The sequence below is a fragment of the Chiloscyllium plagiosum genome, unplaced genomic scaffold (assembly GCF_037043375.1).
Source record: "Chiloscyllium plagiosum isolate Xiang-an unplaced genomic scaffold, Cpla_swu_hap1 HiC_scaffold_42, whole genome shotgun sequence".
In the NCBI taxonomy this organism is placed as follows: Eukaryota; Metazoa; Chordata; class Chondrichthyes; order Orectolobiformes; family Hemiscylliidae; genus Chiloscyllium; species Chiloscyllium plagiosum.
In genome coordinates this window covers 33671749-33687608 of record NW_028270180.1, presented here as the reverse complement: position 1 = coordinate 33687608, position 15860 = coordinate 33671749, and the positions used below count along the sequence as shown (strand labels likewise).

The following is a 15860-nucleotide window of genomic DNA, read 5'->3' as shown; positions in this document are numbered from 1 at the left end:
TTTACAATATATATTAATGTGGGAAAATTTGAGATCATGGACATTGTCAAGAAAAAAATTGGACTGAATATTTTTTTTAATTGGAGAAAGTCTGCAGAAAGCAGTTGCACCTAGGATTTGCGGGTTTAGATTCCCTCAGTATGGAAACAGGTCCTTCGGCCCAACAAGTCCACACCAATCCTCCGAGGAATTACCCACCCAGACCCATTCCCCATAATTATCCCTGACTAATGCACCTAACACTATGGGCAATTTAGCATGGCCAATTCACCTGACCTGCACATCTTTGGACTGTGGGAGGAAACCAGAGCACCCGGAGGAAACCCACGTAGACACGGGGAGAACATGCAAACTCCGCACAGACGTTGCCTGAGGCAAGAATTGAACCCAGGTCCCTGGCGCTGTGAGGCAGCAGTGCTAACCACTGAGCCACCATGCTGCCCTCTCATGCATAAATCATAAAAACACAGCATACAAATTCAGCACATAATGAGGAAGTCAAATGGAATGCAGGCCTTACTTTCAAAGGGAATGGAGTACATATAACTGCTAAAACTGTACAAGGCATTGCACAGACCACAGTGTGAATAGTTTTGGGCCTCCTATCGATGGAGGAGTGTACTAGCATTGGAGGCAGTCTAGTGTTTCACTAGATTGATCCCAGAGTGAGGGATTTTCTTATGGGTAGGTTGGGTCTGTACTGATTGGAGTTTAGAAGAATGAGAGGAAACTTTATTTAAACACACACAATTGACAAGGTAGATGTTGTTAGATTATTTTACTTAGAGTGTGTCTAGGACCAGAGGGCATTAATGGAAAGCAAGGAGTCACCCAGTTATGACAGGGATGAGAAAGAATTTCTTCTCTCAAAAGGATAGTAAATTTGTGAAATTCTTTACTGCAGAGGGCTGTAGAAGCTGTGTCATTAAGTATCTTCAAGGTTGAGATACATTTTTAATTAGTAAGGGAATCAACAATTCTAGGGAAAAGATGAGAGTAGAATTGATGATTATCAGATTTGCCATGATCTCACTGAATGATGAGAAAGATTTGATGGGCAGAATGGCCTACTTCAATTCCTATGTTTGATGGAATCATATAAAAGGTGGGGTACTTGTAATAGGAACGCAGGAGGTGATGAGGTGATATAATAGTTTCGTTTCGGCGGGTGGGTGTGGACTTGTTGGGCCGAAGGGCCTGTTTCCACACTGAAATGTAATCTAATCTAATCTAATCTAATATGCCTCATGGTTATAGCTGTAAACCTGTCAAAAACAAGAAATGCTTGCCTGATTTATAGACTAGGAGCAGATTTCAGTGAAACCTTTTGAAAATGGAAAAAAACGAAATAGGCTGGGATCCAAACTGGCTTTTTACAATGAGATTTGCCTCCTAAAGCCAAAACTGTACTGTAAAGAATTCCACGTCAGCACTCCTAACTAAATTATCCTACAGCAAGAGGCCAAAGAGGGGAAATGAGAATTCTTAACCAAGAAAATGTCAATTACAGTGACTCAGACAACTAACTTCCCTCACTGTGGACAAAAGTACTCCATTACAACCAATTATAGAATTAATATTTTGTTTTCATAAATAATGGGATGTTAAGAAAGGGAGGGAAGGAAGTACAAGTTAAAATTCATAATAGAAAGCAAATCTGGATATAATGGACTAGCAGTAAAAAGTTCCCATACAAACATACATAACTAGATCTAATCATGAAGCCAGCTCGAAGCAACCAGCTCTGGCAATTTGTGGGCTAATTATTACACAATACAGGAAAAAACAAATTTTTAGACAGACAGAAAATCCAGATTCTTACTGAGCAAAAGTGCTGGCACAAGTTACCTTTCAGTCCTTTCTAATCTTCCTCTATTGCAATACCTTTGCACCTAATAGGTTAGTACTGCTGCCTTACAGCACCAGGAACCTGAGTTCAATTCCACTCTCGGGTAACTGTGTGGAGTTTGAACATTTTCCCTGTGCCTACGTGGGATTTCTCCAGGTGCTCCGGTTTCCTCCCACAGTCCAAAGATGTACAGGTTAGGTGAACTGGTCATGCTAAATGGCCATAGCATACAAGCACGTGTAGATTAGGTGGATTAGCTATGGGAAATGCAGGGTTATGGGGGTGGATCTCGGCTCAGTGGTTAGCACTGCAGCCTCACAGCACCAGAAACCCAGGTTTGATTCCAGCCTCGGGTGACTGTCTGGATGGAATTTGCATATTCCACATATTAAAGGGAAATGGGTAATTCTTCGGAGGATCAGTGAGGACTTGTTGGGCCAAAGAGCCTGTTTCCACACTGTAGGGAATCTTAAAAAAAAAACCTGAACATTCATGTCTTTTTATTCCCTTTATTTTTGTGCTGTGGACCAAAAAAAAAGGAAGATACTGCTTTAATCCAAGGAGTCAATGCAAAGAGATGCCTGAACTTTTAAAATTGTTTACTGGAACGCATTGAGAATCTTTTCCTAAAAAATGAGAGCAAAGCAGACACCATGGGGCCAATGGATTCTAAACTAGGGGACAATTGTTTGACAGTAATGTTTTGATTGGCTCACGTGGAACTAGTGCAGCAGAGAAATCCCTACAGTATGGGAGCAGGCCATTCAGCCCATCGAGTCCACACTGATTCTCCGAAGAGCATCCTACCCTGACCCAGACCCCATTCCGTACCCACAGCTAATCTATCTAGCCAACACATCCCTGGATACTGTGCAGTTCAGTATGGCCAATCCATGTACCTCACACATCTTTGGACTGTGGGAGGAAACCAGAGTACTGACAAAACCCACAGAGACGTGGGGAGAATGTGCAAGCTCCACAAAGACAACTGCCATAGGGTGGAATTGAACTTGAGTCACTGGTGCTGTGAGGCAGCAGTGCTAACCACTGAACCACTGTGCCACCCAACAGGAAGAATTCAAAGAATTGAAGAAATGGAAGGGAAACAACTTATTAATCCTGAAGGAGAAAGTGAGGTCTGCAGATGCTGGAGATCAGAGCTGAAAATGTGTTGCTGGAAAAGCGCAGCTGGTCAGGCAGCATCCAGGGAACAGGAGAATCGACGTTTCGGGCATAAGCCCTTCTTCAGGAATCCGGAAGAAGGGTTTATGCCCGAAACGTCGATTCTCCTGTTCCCTGGATGCTGCCTGACCTGCTGCGCTTTTCCAGCAACACATTTTCAGCAGTTATTAATCCTAAAGTCCAGTCTAGCGCCATTGAACTGTTTCTTGTCTGTCGTTACATCTGTTTGTGAAAGGGAAATTTAAGGGGCAGAGTTTTAATTTACACAGTTACAAGACAGCATTTTTTTGTTTCTAACTTGCTACTGGTTAAACACAATTTGCTCAGAATAAACAGCTATTTACTTGTCAAGTACAGAAAACTGTTGTTTTCCTTTAACCTGAGTTCAACAGTCAGGTAAAGTAGAAACTTTGGACAGCTTATCATATTAGTAATAATGCTAGGGACTTAATTTCCAACTTGATTTTGTAAACCTCTATAAAGTCACCCCTCAGCCTCCAACTGCTCTGAAGCTTCAAGGAAAATAGTAGCTCAGCAGTTATGCATGTAGTGATCTATTAACTTGAGAATGTTCTAACTTATGCTAGATGGAACTTTTGAAAAGATCTTATCCTCTCCATAATGCAACTAAAGTCCAAACATAGAATATCGCAGGGTAGGGTCTTACAAGAAGGAACTAAATAAGATAGCTGATGCATTGATTTTAATTTTTCAAAATTTCCTAAATTCAGGGAAGGAGCTATTTGAATGGAAAATAGCAAATGCAATTTGTTTATTCAAAAGAGGGACAGAGAAAGAAAGAAAGCTACAGGACAGTTAGTTTCACACCTGTCATTGCAAAAAGATTAAAAGCTATTAAATAAGGATTCAAATGTATGGCTAATCAATTGGGTGGCACAGTGATTAGCACTGCTGCCTCACAGTGCCAGAGACCCGGGCTCAATTCCCGCCTCGAGCGACTGACTGTGTGGAGTTTGCATGGGTTCCTCCGGGTGGTCCGGTTTCCTCCCACAGTCAAAAATGTTCAGGTTAGGTGAATTGGCCATGCTAAGTTGCTCATAGTGTTAGGTGAAGGGGTAAATGTAGGGGAATGGGTCTGGGTGGATTGCGCTTCGGTGGGTCGGTGTGGACTTGTTGGGCCAAAGGGCCTGTTTCCACACTGTAAGTAATCTAATCTGTTGGGGTTCTTTGAAGTAACATGGCATGGAAAAAGCATTACCAGTAGATGTACTGTACAGTAGACCTCCCCATACTCGCAGGGGATATGTTCCAAGACCTACTGCGAAAGCCCAAAACCACGGATAGGAGCGAACCCATTCATTTCAATGGGAAATTTACCTTCCCAGCAGCCTCCTGGTCCCTGATTCCAGGAGGTTCCCCATAATATGTTACTGCCGTTGTAAACCGCGGGTAACTGAAACTGCAGAAAACTTTTCTGCACATACGGGGTTTGCCCTGTACTTAGGTTTCCAGAAGGCATTTGATAAGGTGATAGGACAGTGCTACTCAACAGCACTCAGGTTGGGTTTCATCAGGGTCACTAAGCTTCTGACTTTAAATTAAACATGGACAAAAAAGTTGAATTCCACAGAGATGAAGTGACAGCGATTGTCCTTGACATCATGGCTACATTCGACAGAGTGAGGCATCAAGGAGCCCTGGCAACACTGCGGTTGGAATCATACCTGGCACATAGGAAGACGGTTGCAGTTGTCAGAGGTCAGTCATCACAAGTTCAAACCACCTCTGCAGGAGACCCTCAAGATAACTTAAGTAGTTCTGTACATGCCAATTTGTGTACCAATGTGCTCCTAACAGTTTCTTCCAGTTTCAGAAGCCACTTCCATGCATAGACAGCAAATGACCGTGCAGCAGAAATAAAGAATTAAAGGGAACATTGATTGTGGGGTTACCAATGACCAGAAACTGAAATGGACTAACCATATAAATACTGAGTAACTCACTTTCTGACTCTCAGAGCCTGCCCACAAGGCATACATAAATAACATGACCCACTTGCCTGGATGAGTGAAATACTAAAGAAGCTTGACATCGTTCAGGACTAAGCAGCCTGCCTGATTGATAACACAAAGGTTCACTCCCTACACCATCAATGTTCAGTAAGCCTTCTAGGGGATGCACCGCAGAAATTCACCAAAACTCATTCCAAACATTCCTCACAACCATTAGCATTTCCAAGGATAAGTACAGAAGAGATATGCGAACACCAACACCTGCAAGATTGCCTCCATGCCATTCACCATTCAGATTTGGAAATACATCATCATTCCTGGCTCAAAATCCTGGAACTCCCTCCCTAGTGATGAACCTACAAGCAAATGGACTGCAGCAGTTCAAGGAGGCAGCTCATGACCTCCTTTTCAAGTTCAACTTGGGATGGACAACATATGCTCACAGAGTCAGCGATGCCCACATCACTGGAATAATTTTATTTAGGAATGTGGCCATCCCTAATTGCCAGAGTCTGTCACATTGCTGGTGGTTCTGGAGTCACCAGCTTTCCTTCTCTGACAATCAACAGTGATCATTTTAGACTTTTAATTTTTTATAAAATTCAAATTCCACGATCTGCCATGACAAGATTTGAACCCCTACCCCAGAAGGATCTCTGGATAAATAGTCTACTGATAATAATACTGACTATCATCTCCAATGAAACATCAAAGATCATTACCTGAGAACCTCACAGAATAGGCTAATATTGGTAAGAGTAAAGGTTTGCCTGGCTAAATGGATCTTTTTAAAGGTTTACAATATATAATGCATAGTGTGCTACACTGGTTAGTGTTGGGACCTCAATTTTTACAACTTATCTAAATGCCTGATGAAGAGATTGAAGGTATGGTTCCTAAGTTATTCATGGCACAACAACAGATAGGAAAGTAAGTTGTGAAAAGTAATAAGGAGACTATAAATTGATATAGACAGGTGAAGTGACTGGGCAAAGATCTGGCAAATGAAGGATACTGGGAGGGGATGTGAAATTGTCCATTTGAAATAATGAAAGATCACAGATCTCAGATCTGGATGTCCAAGCATATGGATCAAAAAGGGTTAGTATGCAGGTGCAGCAAATTGCATAGGGAGTTGAATGTATGTAACTTATACTTTACTAATTTCATCATCAAAAATATATCAGACTACTTCTTACAGTGTCAGTCCCCTTTCTCCAGGGCCGAATTGCCTCACCTGCATTTACAAATAATTGGAACTGTGCACTGGCTTATAAAGGAAAATGTTGGATAGGCTATGAACTAGCTTTAGACCAATGTGGGAAACAGAAAATTCTGAAGGGTAATGAAAAAATGCATAGGAAGAATTCTACCACAGCAAGAAATATCAAGAACTAGAGGGTTAATGTTTAAAAATAAGGGGTTGCCCATTTAAAACAGATAGAAGTAGACATTTTCCCTGACAAGCTCATGAATCTTTGGAATGTTTTCTTAATAAGCTGCAGAAGTAGAGACTGAATAAGGCACAGGTGAATGCATTCTTGATAAACAAGAGATGAAAGGTTACCAGGAATAGGTGGAAGTGTTCAATAATTAGATCAGTCTTAATAAGTGAGGTAGCAGGCTCGAGGCAGCCAGTTGGTTACACCCACTCCTAATTCACATGTACATCAACGATTCCCTTTGTGGAAAGGCTGCAAGCTTGGTGTATCACAGGTCGAAACTCGTGGTATCCCAACAGACAGGTTATTAAGAGTCGCTTTAAGAATGGGAACCTCACAACAACTTAGCTCCCAAGTTATAGTGCAGCAAGGTAAACAGAATCTTTATTCCCGAAAGATCATTTTAATGACAGTTGAAAATTTATATTGAAAGCCAAGAGCAATTATTTTTAAATCTGCAGCTCACAGAATGGATTGAAAGTATTTCATCTTCAAGATTAGAATGGTGCTGGAAAAGCACAGCAGGTCAGGCAGCATCAGAGGAGCAGGAGAGTCAACATTTCGGGCAAAAGTCCTTCATTGGGAAGGGCTTTCATCTTCAATCTAATTGTAGTTTCCAGAGAGCAAGGGGCTGAGATTTTCCAACTTCCAGAGTGAGAATGCAGCATCCTGGTTTGGAGGAGGAGAGAAAAGAAAGCAGCCAGGCCATACTAATCTTTCCTGTATTGTTCCAATTTCAGTACATCAGTCATAAATTCATAGTCATGGAGTAATAGAGCATGGAAACACACTTCAGTCCAATGCTTCCATGCAAAACAGTTTTTCCCAAACTAAACTAGACCCACTTTCCTGCATTTGGCCCAAATCTTTCTAACATTTCCTATTTATATACCTGTCCAAATGTCTTTTAAATGTTTAAGTATATTTGCATCCACCACTTCCTCTGGCAGTTCATTCCACTGTGTGGAAAAAGTTGCCCCATAGGCCCCTTTTAAATCCTTCCCCTCTCACTTTAAAAATATGCCCTCTAGTTCTGAAATCCCGTAGCCTAGGGAAAAGACATTTGCTATGCATCTTATCTGTGCCCCTCATAATTTTATAAACCTCTATAAAGACCACCCCTCACCTCCTACGCTCCAGTGAAACATCCTAGTCTCTTCTTATTACTCAAACCTCCCCCCCACCCCCATCCAGCCCCAGCAACATCCTGGCAAACCTCTTCAGAACCCTCTTTAATGTAATATCCTTTTTACAGCAGGGCAACCATGTACTCCAAAAGTGGCTTAATCAGTGGCTGGGAGAAAGTGAGGACTGCAGATGTGGAGATCAGAGTCAAAGTGTGGTGCTTCAAAAACAAAGCCAGTCAGGCAGCATTTAAGGAGCAGGAGAATCTACGTTTCAGGTATGAGCCCTTCATCAGCAATGTGGGGGGTGGGAAGAGGGCTAAGAAAAATACGAGGGTGGGGGTAGGGTAAGGTACCTGGGAAACCGATAAGTCGATGCAGGTGGCAGGTGATCAGTCGGAGGGGAGAGTGGAGCGGATAGATGGAAAGGAAGATGGGCAGATTGGACAGTTCAAGAAGGCAGTGCCGAGTTGGGAGGTTGGATCTGGGATGAGGAGAATGGATGGGAGATGCTGAAACTGGTGAAGTCAATGTTGATGCCATGTAGTCGGGGTGTCCCAAGGCAGACGATGAGGCGTTCTTCCTCCAGGCGTCAGGTGGCTTGGATTTGGCAGTGGAAGTGACTCAGGACTTGCATGTCCTTGGCAGAGTGGGAGGGGGAGTTGAAGTGGTCAACCACAGGGCAGTGGGTTTGTTTGGTGCGTGTATCACAGATGTTCTCTGAAACATTCTGCAAACTGGTGTCCTGTCTCCCCAGTGTACAGGAGAGCACATCGAGAGCGACGAACACAGTAGATGAGGTGTTTGGATGCGCAGGAAAATCTCTGGCAGGTGTGAAAGATCTTTGTGGTCTTGGATGGAAGTGAGGATGTGGGTGTAGGTTTTACACCACCTTCAGCGGCAAGGAAAAGTGCCGGGAGTGGAAAGAGGGTTGATGGGGTCATGGACCTAACGAGGGAGTCGCAGAGGGAATAACCTCTGCGGGATGTCGATAAGGGTGTGGAGGGAAGTATAGCTGTGATGCATTGTATCCAGAGGTTGAATCGAAATGAATTTATTGCCATGTGTACCAAGGCACAGTGAGAAGCTTCGCCTTGCGAGCAAAACAGGGAGAAAGTGTTAAGCAGCATAGATAGTAAATAATAGGTAAACAGCAACAAAAACAAAAACACAGGTACAGGCAAACGCTAAGAGTTTGAGAGTCTGCTCAGTATTCTAACAACAGTAGGGTAGAAACTGTTGCAAAACCGGCTGATGAGTGTGTTCAGGCTTCGGTACCTTCTCCCCAATGGTAGAGGTTGTGGAAAAACATTGCCAGGATGAGATGGATCTTAAAGAATGCTGGCGTCCTTTCCTTTACAGGGGCCGTGTTAGATGGATTCTATAGATGGAATTTGGCCTTTGTGATTGTTGGTGAGGTGGAAGGTGAGGACAGGAAGGGATGTTGCAGTTGGAGGGATGGGGTTCAAGGACAGAAGTGCAGGAAGTGGAGGAGATGCACTGGAGAGCATTGTTGGATGCGTGGGAGGGGAAATTGCGGTCCTTGAAATAGAGGCCAATTGGAATGTCTAGAGTGGAATTGCACCTCCTGGGAGCAAATGTGGCAGAGGTGGAGCAATTGGGAATAAGGGATTGTGATTTTAAAGAGGAGAAGTGGGAGGAGGTGTAGTCCAGGTAGCTGGGAGTCAGTGGGCGTTGAAGTAGATGTCCATATTGAATCGGTCACCAGAGATGCAGACGGATAGGTTCAGAAAGGAGAGGAAGGTGTCCGAGATGGTCCAGGTGAACTTGACATCAGAGTGGAATGTGTTCATTAAGTTGATGAACTATTCAACCTTCTTGTGGGGGCACAAGGTGGCACCGATACAGTCATCAGCGTAGCAGAAGGTGGGGATGGGGCGAGCGTAGCTGCAGAACATGGACTGTTCCATGTATCCGAAGAGGCAGGCATAGCTGGGGTCCATACGAGTGCCCACAGCTACCCCCTTGGCTTGAAGGGAATGGGAGGATTCGAAGGAGAAGTTGTTGATGGTGAGGACCAGTTCCATCAGTCAAATCAGTGTGTTGGTGGAGGGGTACTGGTTGAGTCAGTGGGACAGAAAGAAACTGAGGGCTTGGAGACCTGTACCGTGGGGGACCGGCGTGTATAGGGACTGGATATCCATGGTGAAGATGAGGTGTTTGGGCAGTGGGAGGGCAGCAGGGAAACAAAAGTCATGGTGGAGGTGGAGGGCGTGGATGGTGTCTCAAATTAATGTGGGGAGTTCCTGTATCAAGAGGGACAGGACGGTGTCAAGATGTGAGGACATAAGTTCGGTGGGGCAGGAGCAGACGAAGATGATGGGTTGACCGGGGCAGTCAAGTTTGTGAAATTTGGGTAGGAGGTCAAGCCAGGCAGTGCGGGTTTCCGGGACTATAAAGTTGGAGGTTGTGAGTGGGAGATCCCCTGAGGTGATGAGGTTGTGGATGGTCTAGAAGATGATGGTTTGGTAATTAGAGGGGAGGTCATGTCAAGGGGTCGGTACAGGAGGTATCCAGAACCTGGCTTCAGTGGTGTAGAGGTCCATGTCTGTAGAAGAGCAACATGAAGTCCCAACTCCTGTACTTTATCTCAGCAGTGAAAGCAAGCATGCTAAACAGCTTCTTATCCATCATGCCTACCTGCGATACAATTTTCAATGTACTGCCAAAACAAGCAGGAGTTTGTGTTACTAACTTCCAATCGGAAGGTTACACCCTCATAAAAACGCTCATGTTGGGACAAGGGCAATCGTATTTCGTTGCCTTTGGTTAAATAGCTTATCAAAATTTGAGGCTCAGATATTGTCTATGATAATTGGGTGGCTGTTATTTTTTTGAAATGCATTTTTACAAATTAGTATTTTTTAAAAACCCTGAACAATATTTCAGCAAAACAAATTATGTCATGCACAAAAAAGTAACATTTTGCAATTTGGAAGCAAACAACAAATCTCTGTTGGAACTGACTTTTTCAGGACTTACCTACATCTTTAGCAACTAGACCAGTAGTTGAACAAGGGAGTGGGGGTGATACTTGATTATCCTTTGATCCAGCTGTACCATTATTACGAAATTCCCACCTCTTCTGCTGTAATTCTTGTAGCCAGTATCTCATTGCTTGTGCACTGGGAGCCTGTCACAATGCAAAACAAAATTATAAAACACAAACACAATACATTTTTTTGACAAGTTAAAGCAACTAAAGATTATTTGTGGTCTTGCTAGCTTTTAGAGATGAAATAGATGCTGACCCCAATAACTATAAATAATTGTATATTGATTGGGAATTCAGATGAGACATTAACTTGATCTCCTATGTATGGGAATGGACAGAAACTGGGCTTGTTGAGTTTGATATGTATCTCTGCAAATAAGTGCTGATAGACTGTAAAGACTAGCCTCCTCTTCAATCCTTGATAAGGAGGGGCCGAAGTGGTAGCAATGGCTTCACCACCGCTGAACCCAAGTGCCAATTCATGGACACCTCCTCCTACCAGCCCCTTGACCAAGGCCTCACCTCTCATGACCAACTATCATCTCCTAGACCATCCACAACCTCATCATCTCAGGGGATCTCCTATGCACAACCTCCAATCTCAGTTCCGGAAACCTGCACTGCCCAGTTCTATCTACTACCCAAAATTCACAAATTTGACTGCCCCGGTCAACCCATTGTCTCCGCCTGCTACACTAAGCAAGGCACTGTCACAGGGCTGACAGTCACACTGGTTAATCTCATGGACCAGCCATTATTTTCAAGTCAATATTGGCAAATGTTCCACATATGACCACTTTTCTGGACAGGATGTACAAGGTTGATTATTGGCGATGGTGCACTGACAGGACGCAAAACCAGTCTCCTGGACTTCGAAGATAGCATTCAAAGTGTTTTTCTACACTTGATGTAAGTTATTGATAGCTTCCATAATTGGTCATCTTTATGTCAGGTATAAGGAAATGTTGAATCGGTTTTAAAATATATTGCCTTTCCTAAAGTATGACAATTATAAAATACTCTAATGTTGTGATACAAATAAGTCATAATGTGTTTGATGAATTCAGAAGTCCAAGGTTCAAATTCAAATATCAGACAGACCCCCCCCCCCCCCCCCCCCCCCCACCCCCCCCACCCCCACAGGCTACAGCTCTGAATCCGGCTTGACATGCATCAAGATACTCAATCTTCGGTACGGCTGACCATTCATATTATTCATGAATCAAGGGAGCCCACCAAACCTTACTGGTCAAACTAGAATAAAGATGGTTTTGGCAAAAAAGTAACATGGGTGCTACGGCCTGTCAGAACATTAATCAGCTGGTGAAACTTTACTTCTGTCTATTCTCCCCTCAATGTCTTCACAATGGACTTCAGAGGGTGCTTTTAAAACAAAACCCAGTAATCTGAGCATTCTAACTAAGATGACAAACACTGCACACACCGGTTGCCATGATCTTTATGAAGTGATGTTATCAAAAAAACATACAAGCTAAGTCGACTGTTTAAGACACATCTGGAATTTTACATTTCAATCTCTTAAAAGAAACATCAAAATTCATAAAAATCTGATCACATGTCACTACAAGAGAACTGCTGGATAGCTGGTTCAAATCCCACATCATCCAGTGATGTGCAATGTCACCTCTGAACAGATTGATTAGAAAAAAAATGGTGTATGCTAACACAGGATGTTGATTTAATATAATGTCAGCAACACTTATTTACTTTTGTGGTTTAATGGAGTCTATTGCGCTGTGCTGCCCCCCGCTTATCAGAAGTTATGGTACTTTTGCCCAAGTGAAGTTTTAACGCTTGATTTCTTAGAACTGCAACAAATATTTCACACCAGATTGGTTTGTTTTCTCAGAGTTAGCAAGTTGCCATTGACACAACTTTCCACATTTCAAAATAGAGCACAAACATTACCTGAGATGAGGTTGACCAATTTTGTGGGCGGCACAGTGGTTAGCACTGCTGCCTCACAACGCCTGAGACCCGGGTTCAATTCCCACCTCAGGCGACTGACTGTGTGGAGTTTGCACGTTCTCCCCGTGTCTGCGTGGGTTTCCTCCGGGTGCTCCGGTCTCCTCCCACAGTCCAAAGATGTGCAGGTCAGGTGAATTGGCAGTGCTAAATTGCCCGTAGTGTTAGGTAAGGGGTAAATGTAGGGGCATGGGTGGGTTGCGCTTCGGCGGGTCCGTGTGGACTTGTTTGGCTGAAGGGCCTGTTTCCACACTGTAATCTAATCTAATTGTAGAAATTTTCACAGGTTTGAAAAAAATACTGAGAAAGACCAGGGATCAGGAACTTACATATCATAGAATTAAAGAGAAAGTCACTGAACAGTTCAAGGCGTAATAATGGTGGGGCCTGAACTTTTTACAATTCATTAAACAGGCTGGATGAGGCAAAATGCGTTTTTGCTAATTTTACAAATGACATAAAGATAGTGAGGAAAATAAGTTGTGAAGAGGGTATAAAGGAAGCTACAAAGGGACATGAAAGTTTTACATGGCATGACAATTTGTACTTTCCACCAAGGTTTCATGATTCTGGGAATATGGTACTTTGCATTCTGCTTGCCTAAAGTTTATGGTAAAGATTTTTTGATAATCACAAAGTTTAACTATGAAAGCACGATATGCCTGGTGAAAGTAGTTTGAGGCAGTCACCAGGATCAAATTTAGTGCTCTTCAGACTCATTTTTCCATTGGGCAGCAATGGTTAGCGTTGCTGCCTCAGTGTCAGGAACCTGGGTTCAATTGCACCCTCAGATGGCTGTCTGTGTAGAGTCTGCATAGTCTCCCAGTGTCTGCATGGGTTTCTTTTGGGTGCTCCGGTTTCCTCCCACATTCCAAAAATATGCAGGTTTGGTGGAGTGGCTGTACTAAATTGCCAAGTGCATGCACGGTTGTTTCAGTTAGATGGATTAGCCATGAGAAATGCAGGATTTACGGGATAGGATAAGGTGTGTGAGTGGGTGGGATGCTCTTCAGAGGGTCAGTGTGGATTCGATGGGCCTGATGGCCTATTTCCCTACTGTAGGGATTCTATGATTCTATGAGAGGAGTCCATTGCTCCCCAAAAGTTCAACTACAGGTACTTCTTCTGTAACACCGTAGTTATGTTCTCATTCGACACCATATTATAGAAAATTGTGCATTTGAAATAATGGGGCCTATGGGAAAATTTCAGTAAAAATAGAAATAAAAATAGTCGTTAGCCTAACACAAATGATAGGACAGTCTTAGGCAAATTTTGACCTGTTGTATGGAACTATATAGTGCAATCATCAGAACTTCAACTGATTACTCTTGATTGGCTGCACTACCTTCTAGCCAGTCTTCTATTCTTATCCAATGATAACATTACACAAGTCAGATCCCAGAATGAAACCTGCCTTGACAGGTCAAAGGCTGAATCTTAATTTCTTCGCTAAGGGTCAGTTTTGTCAGGTTTTTTTTACACTGTGTTGCTTGAGGACTTCTATCATCTTATTTTACAAAACCTGCCTTGGCCTGCCTTTACTGACTGTCCCTAATTGTTTGAGTCAACAATACTGCTATGGGTCTGGAGTCACATGTGGGCTATATTAGATAAATATGGCAGTTTCCTTCCTGAATGAAAGCCAGCAACACCCTCATTCCATAAAGAATAAAAACAGTTGGAACTATATCACAGATCCTTCACTATGGAAGAGTCAAAATTCCAAAATACCCTCCCTAATGGTACTGTGCCCCTAAACCACACTGACTGGAGCTGTTCAAGAACAATTATGGATGGGCAATAATTGCTGGCCTTATCAAGGATACACATATCCAGTGAATAAAAAACACTTGAACCAGTGCTCCATGTCTTTTGTTTATGTATGATTTCAATCTTTCCAAAGACAGGCCAAGTTAATACCGAGGGAAGGTTTTGGTTAACCCATGTTAATTATAATCAGATTCTTTTTGTTTAATTAATACAACGTAATTTCCAAGTGAGAAGCAATAAGCATGATATGTTACCCCATATAATGGGTCATCTGTATCGTTTTGGAGCCTAATCTTTCAACAGACAACCTGCTCAAAGATATCTTAGATAGATCTGTGACCTACTGCATTCTGGATTGTTCAGTCAAAAACCAAAAGTTATCCATTTAAACCCCATTAGTAAAAAGTCTACCAGAATACTGAATAGAATTGACTACAATTCGGTAACCTATTTAACAAAGAGAAAGCAATATCAAAGTTGGTTCATTTATTTCAACCATCTACTCATCTGCTATGATCCAATGCAAGACCCAAGGGACTTACTAGGAGAATAAAGTTTCAAGATTCCACAGTTTTGAACCAACAATAAACTTTGCTCAACACTGGCTCAGTGGTAATACAATCTACACTGCAGAACTTCATTCTAACACCAGAACACCCACATTGCATATCAAATCAAATGTAACAAAAACAGATCCCAGAATTTTCTTATCAACTTCCCCAGATGTTACTATGTGGTGGGTTGGCAAATCTCATTAAACTTCATAATTCTACATTTTCATTGATCTGCCCTTCGTGACAGACTGCCTCAATGACTGCTCCCATTCTGGTTGATCACTTTCCAGGGGCTAAGCCTCCCTGAACTCCAAAACTGCATTCAGTACTCACTCAAGCACAACTCCAGCTAGGCAGTAAAAACTTGACATCACTGAGCCATTCCTGCCTCTGCTTTTACCACTAAGTTCCAATCTTGCTCAGATACTGCTTCTGCGTTTTTCAACCCTCCCAATCCTAGCTGTACTGAACGATAAGTGGCACATCATTTCTTCCAAGCCCCCATAGCTTTTCTGGAGCCTCAATTCGAACACTAAATCGTACAAATTCTTCCTAAGTTCTAACAGCACAGAATATACAAACTGCTCTCAACCAATATGGAACACGTAGTTCAGTTGTCTTCCCCATTGTATAGCTAAAAGCATGTTAACATGGAGTTTCCTTCTCTTACCCTCTCCCACAATACTCACTAACTTTTCATCTCATTGTCTCTTTGAACTTCTTTTCAGTGACCCTTGAACTGTCACCTGACCTATTGAAAACCTTGCAACTAGCCACACCCCATCTCTGGGCAGAGGTGCATATAACTAATACTTTCAAACAGTGAAATGTAACATTCCCTTGTACTCTGAAATGTTACAGTATCATAGAATGTTGGCATTTCCAGCACAAAGTTCACTTGTAAAAAGGAAAAATCACACATCTTGGAACTCAGCGGCCAACCTACATGAGTATGCCACTA

General features: G+C 42.7%; 1 protein-coding gene across 2 annotated transcripts in view; it reads right to left on the bottom strand.

Moving 5' to 3' along the window:
• The window catches only part of tbc1d2b (TBC1 domain family, member 2B), a 161530-nt gene that overhangs the window by 122943 nt on the left and 22727 nt on the right, over positions 1-15860 (bottom strand). The window contains exon 2 of one of the 2 annotated variants that reach the window (XM_043680142.2): positions 10574-10724. In XM_043680142.2, coding sequence (XP_043536077.2) covers positions 10574-10724 — 151 coding nt within the window. Of the gene's footprint in view, positions 1-10573; positions 10725-15860 lie in introns of those variants that run through there. The other variant, XM_087982066.1, reaches the window with a different exon arrangement.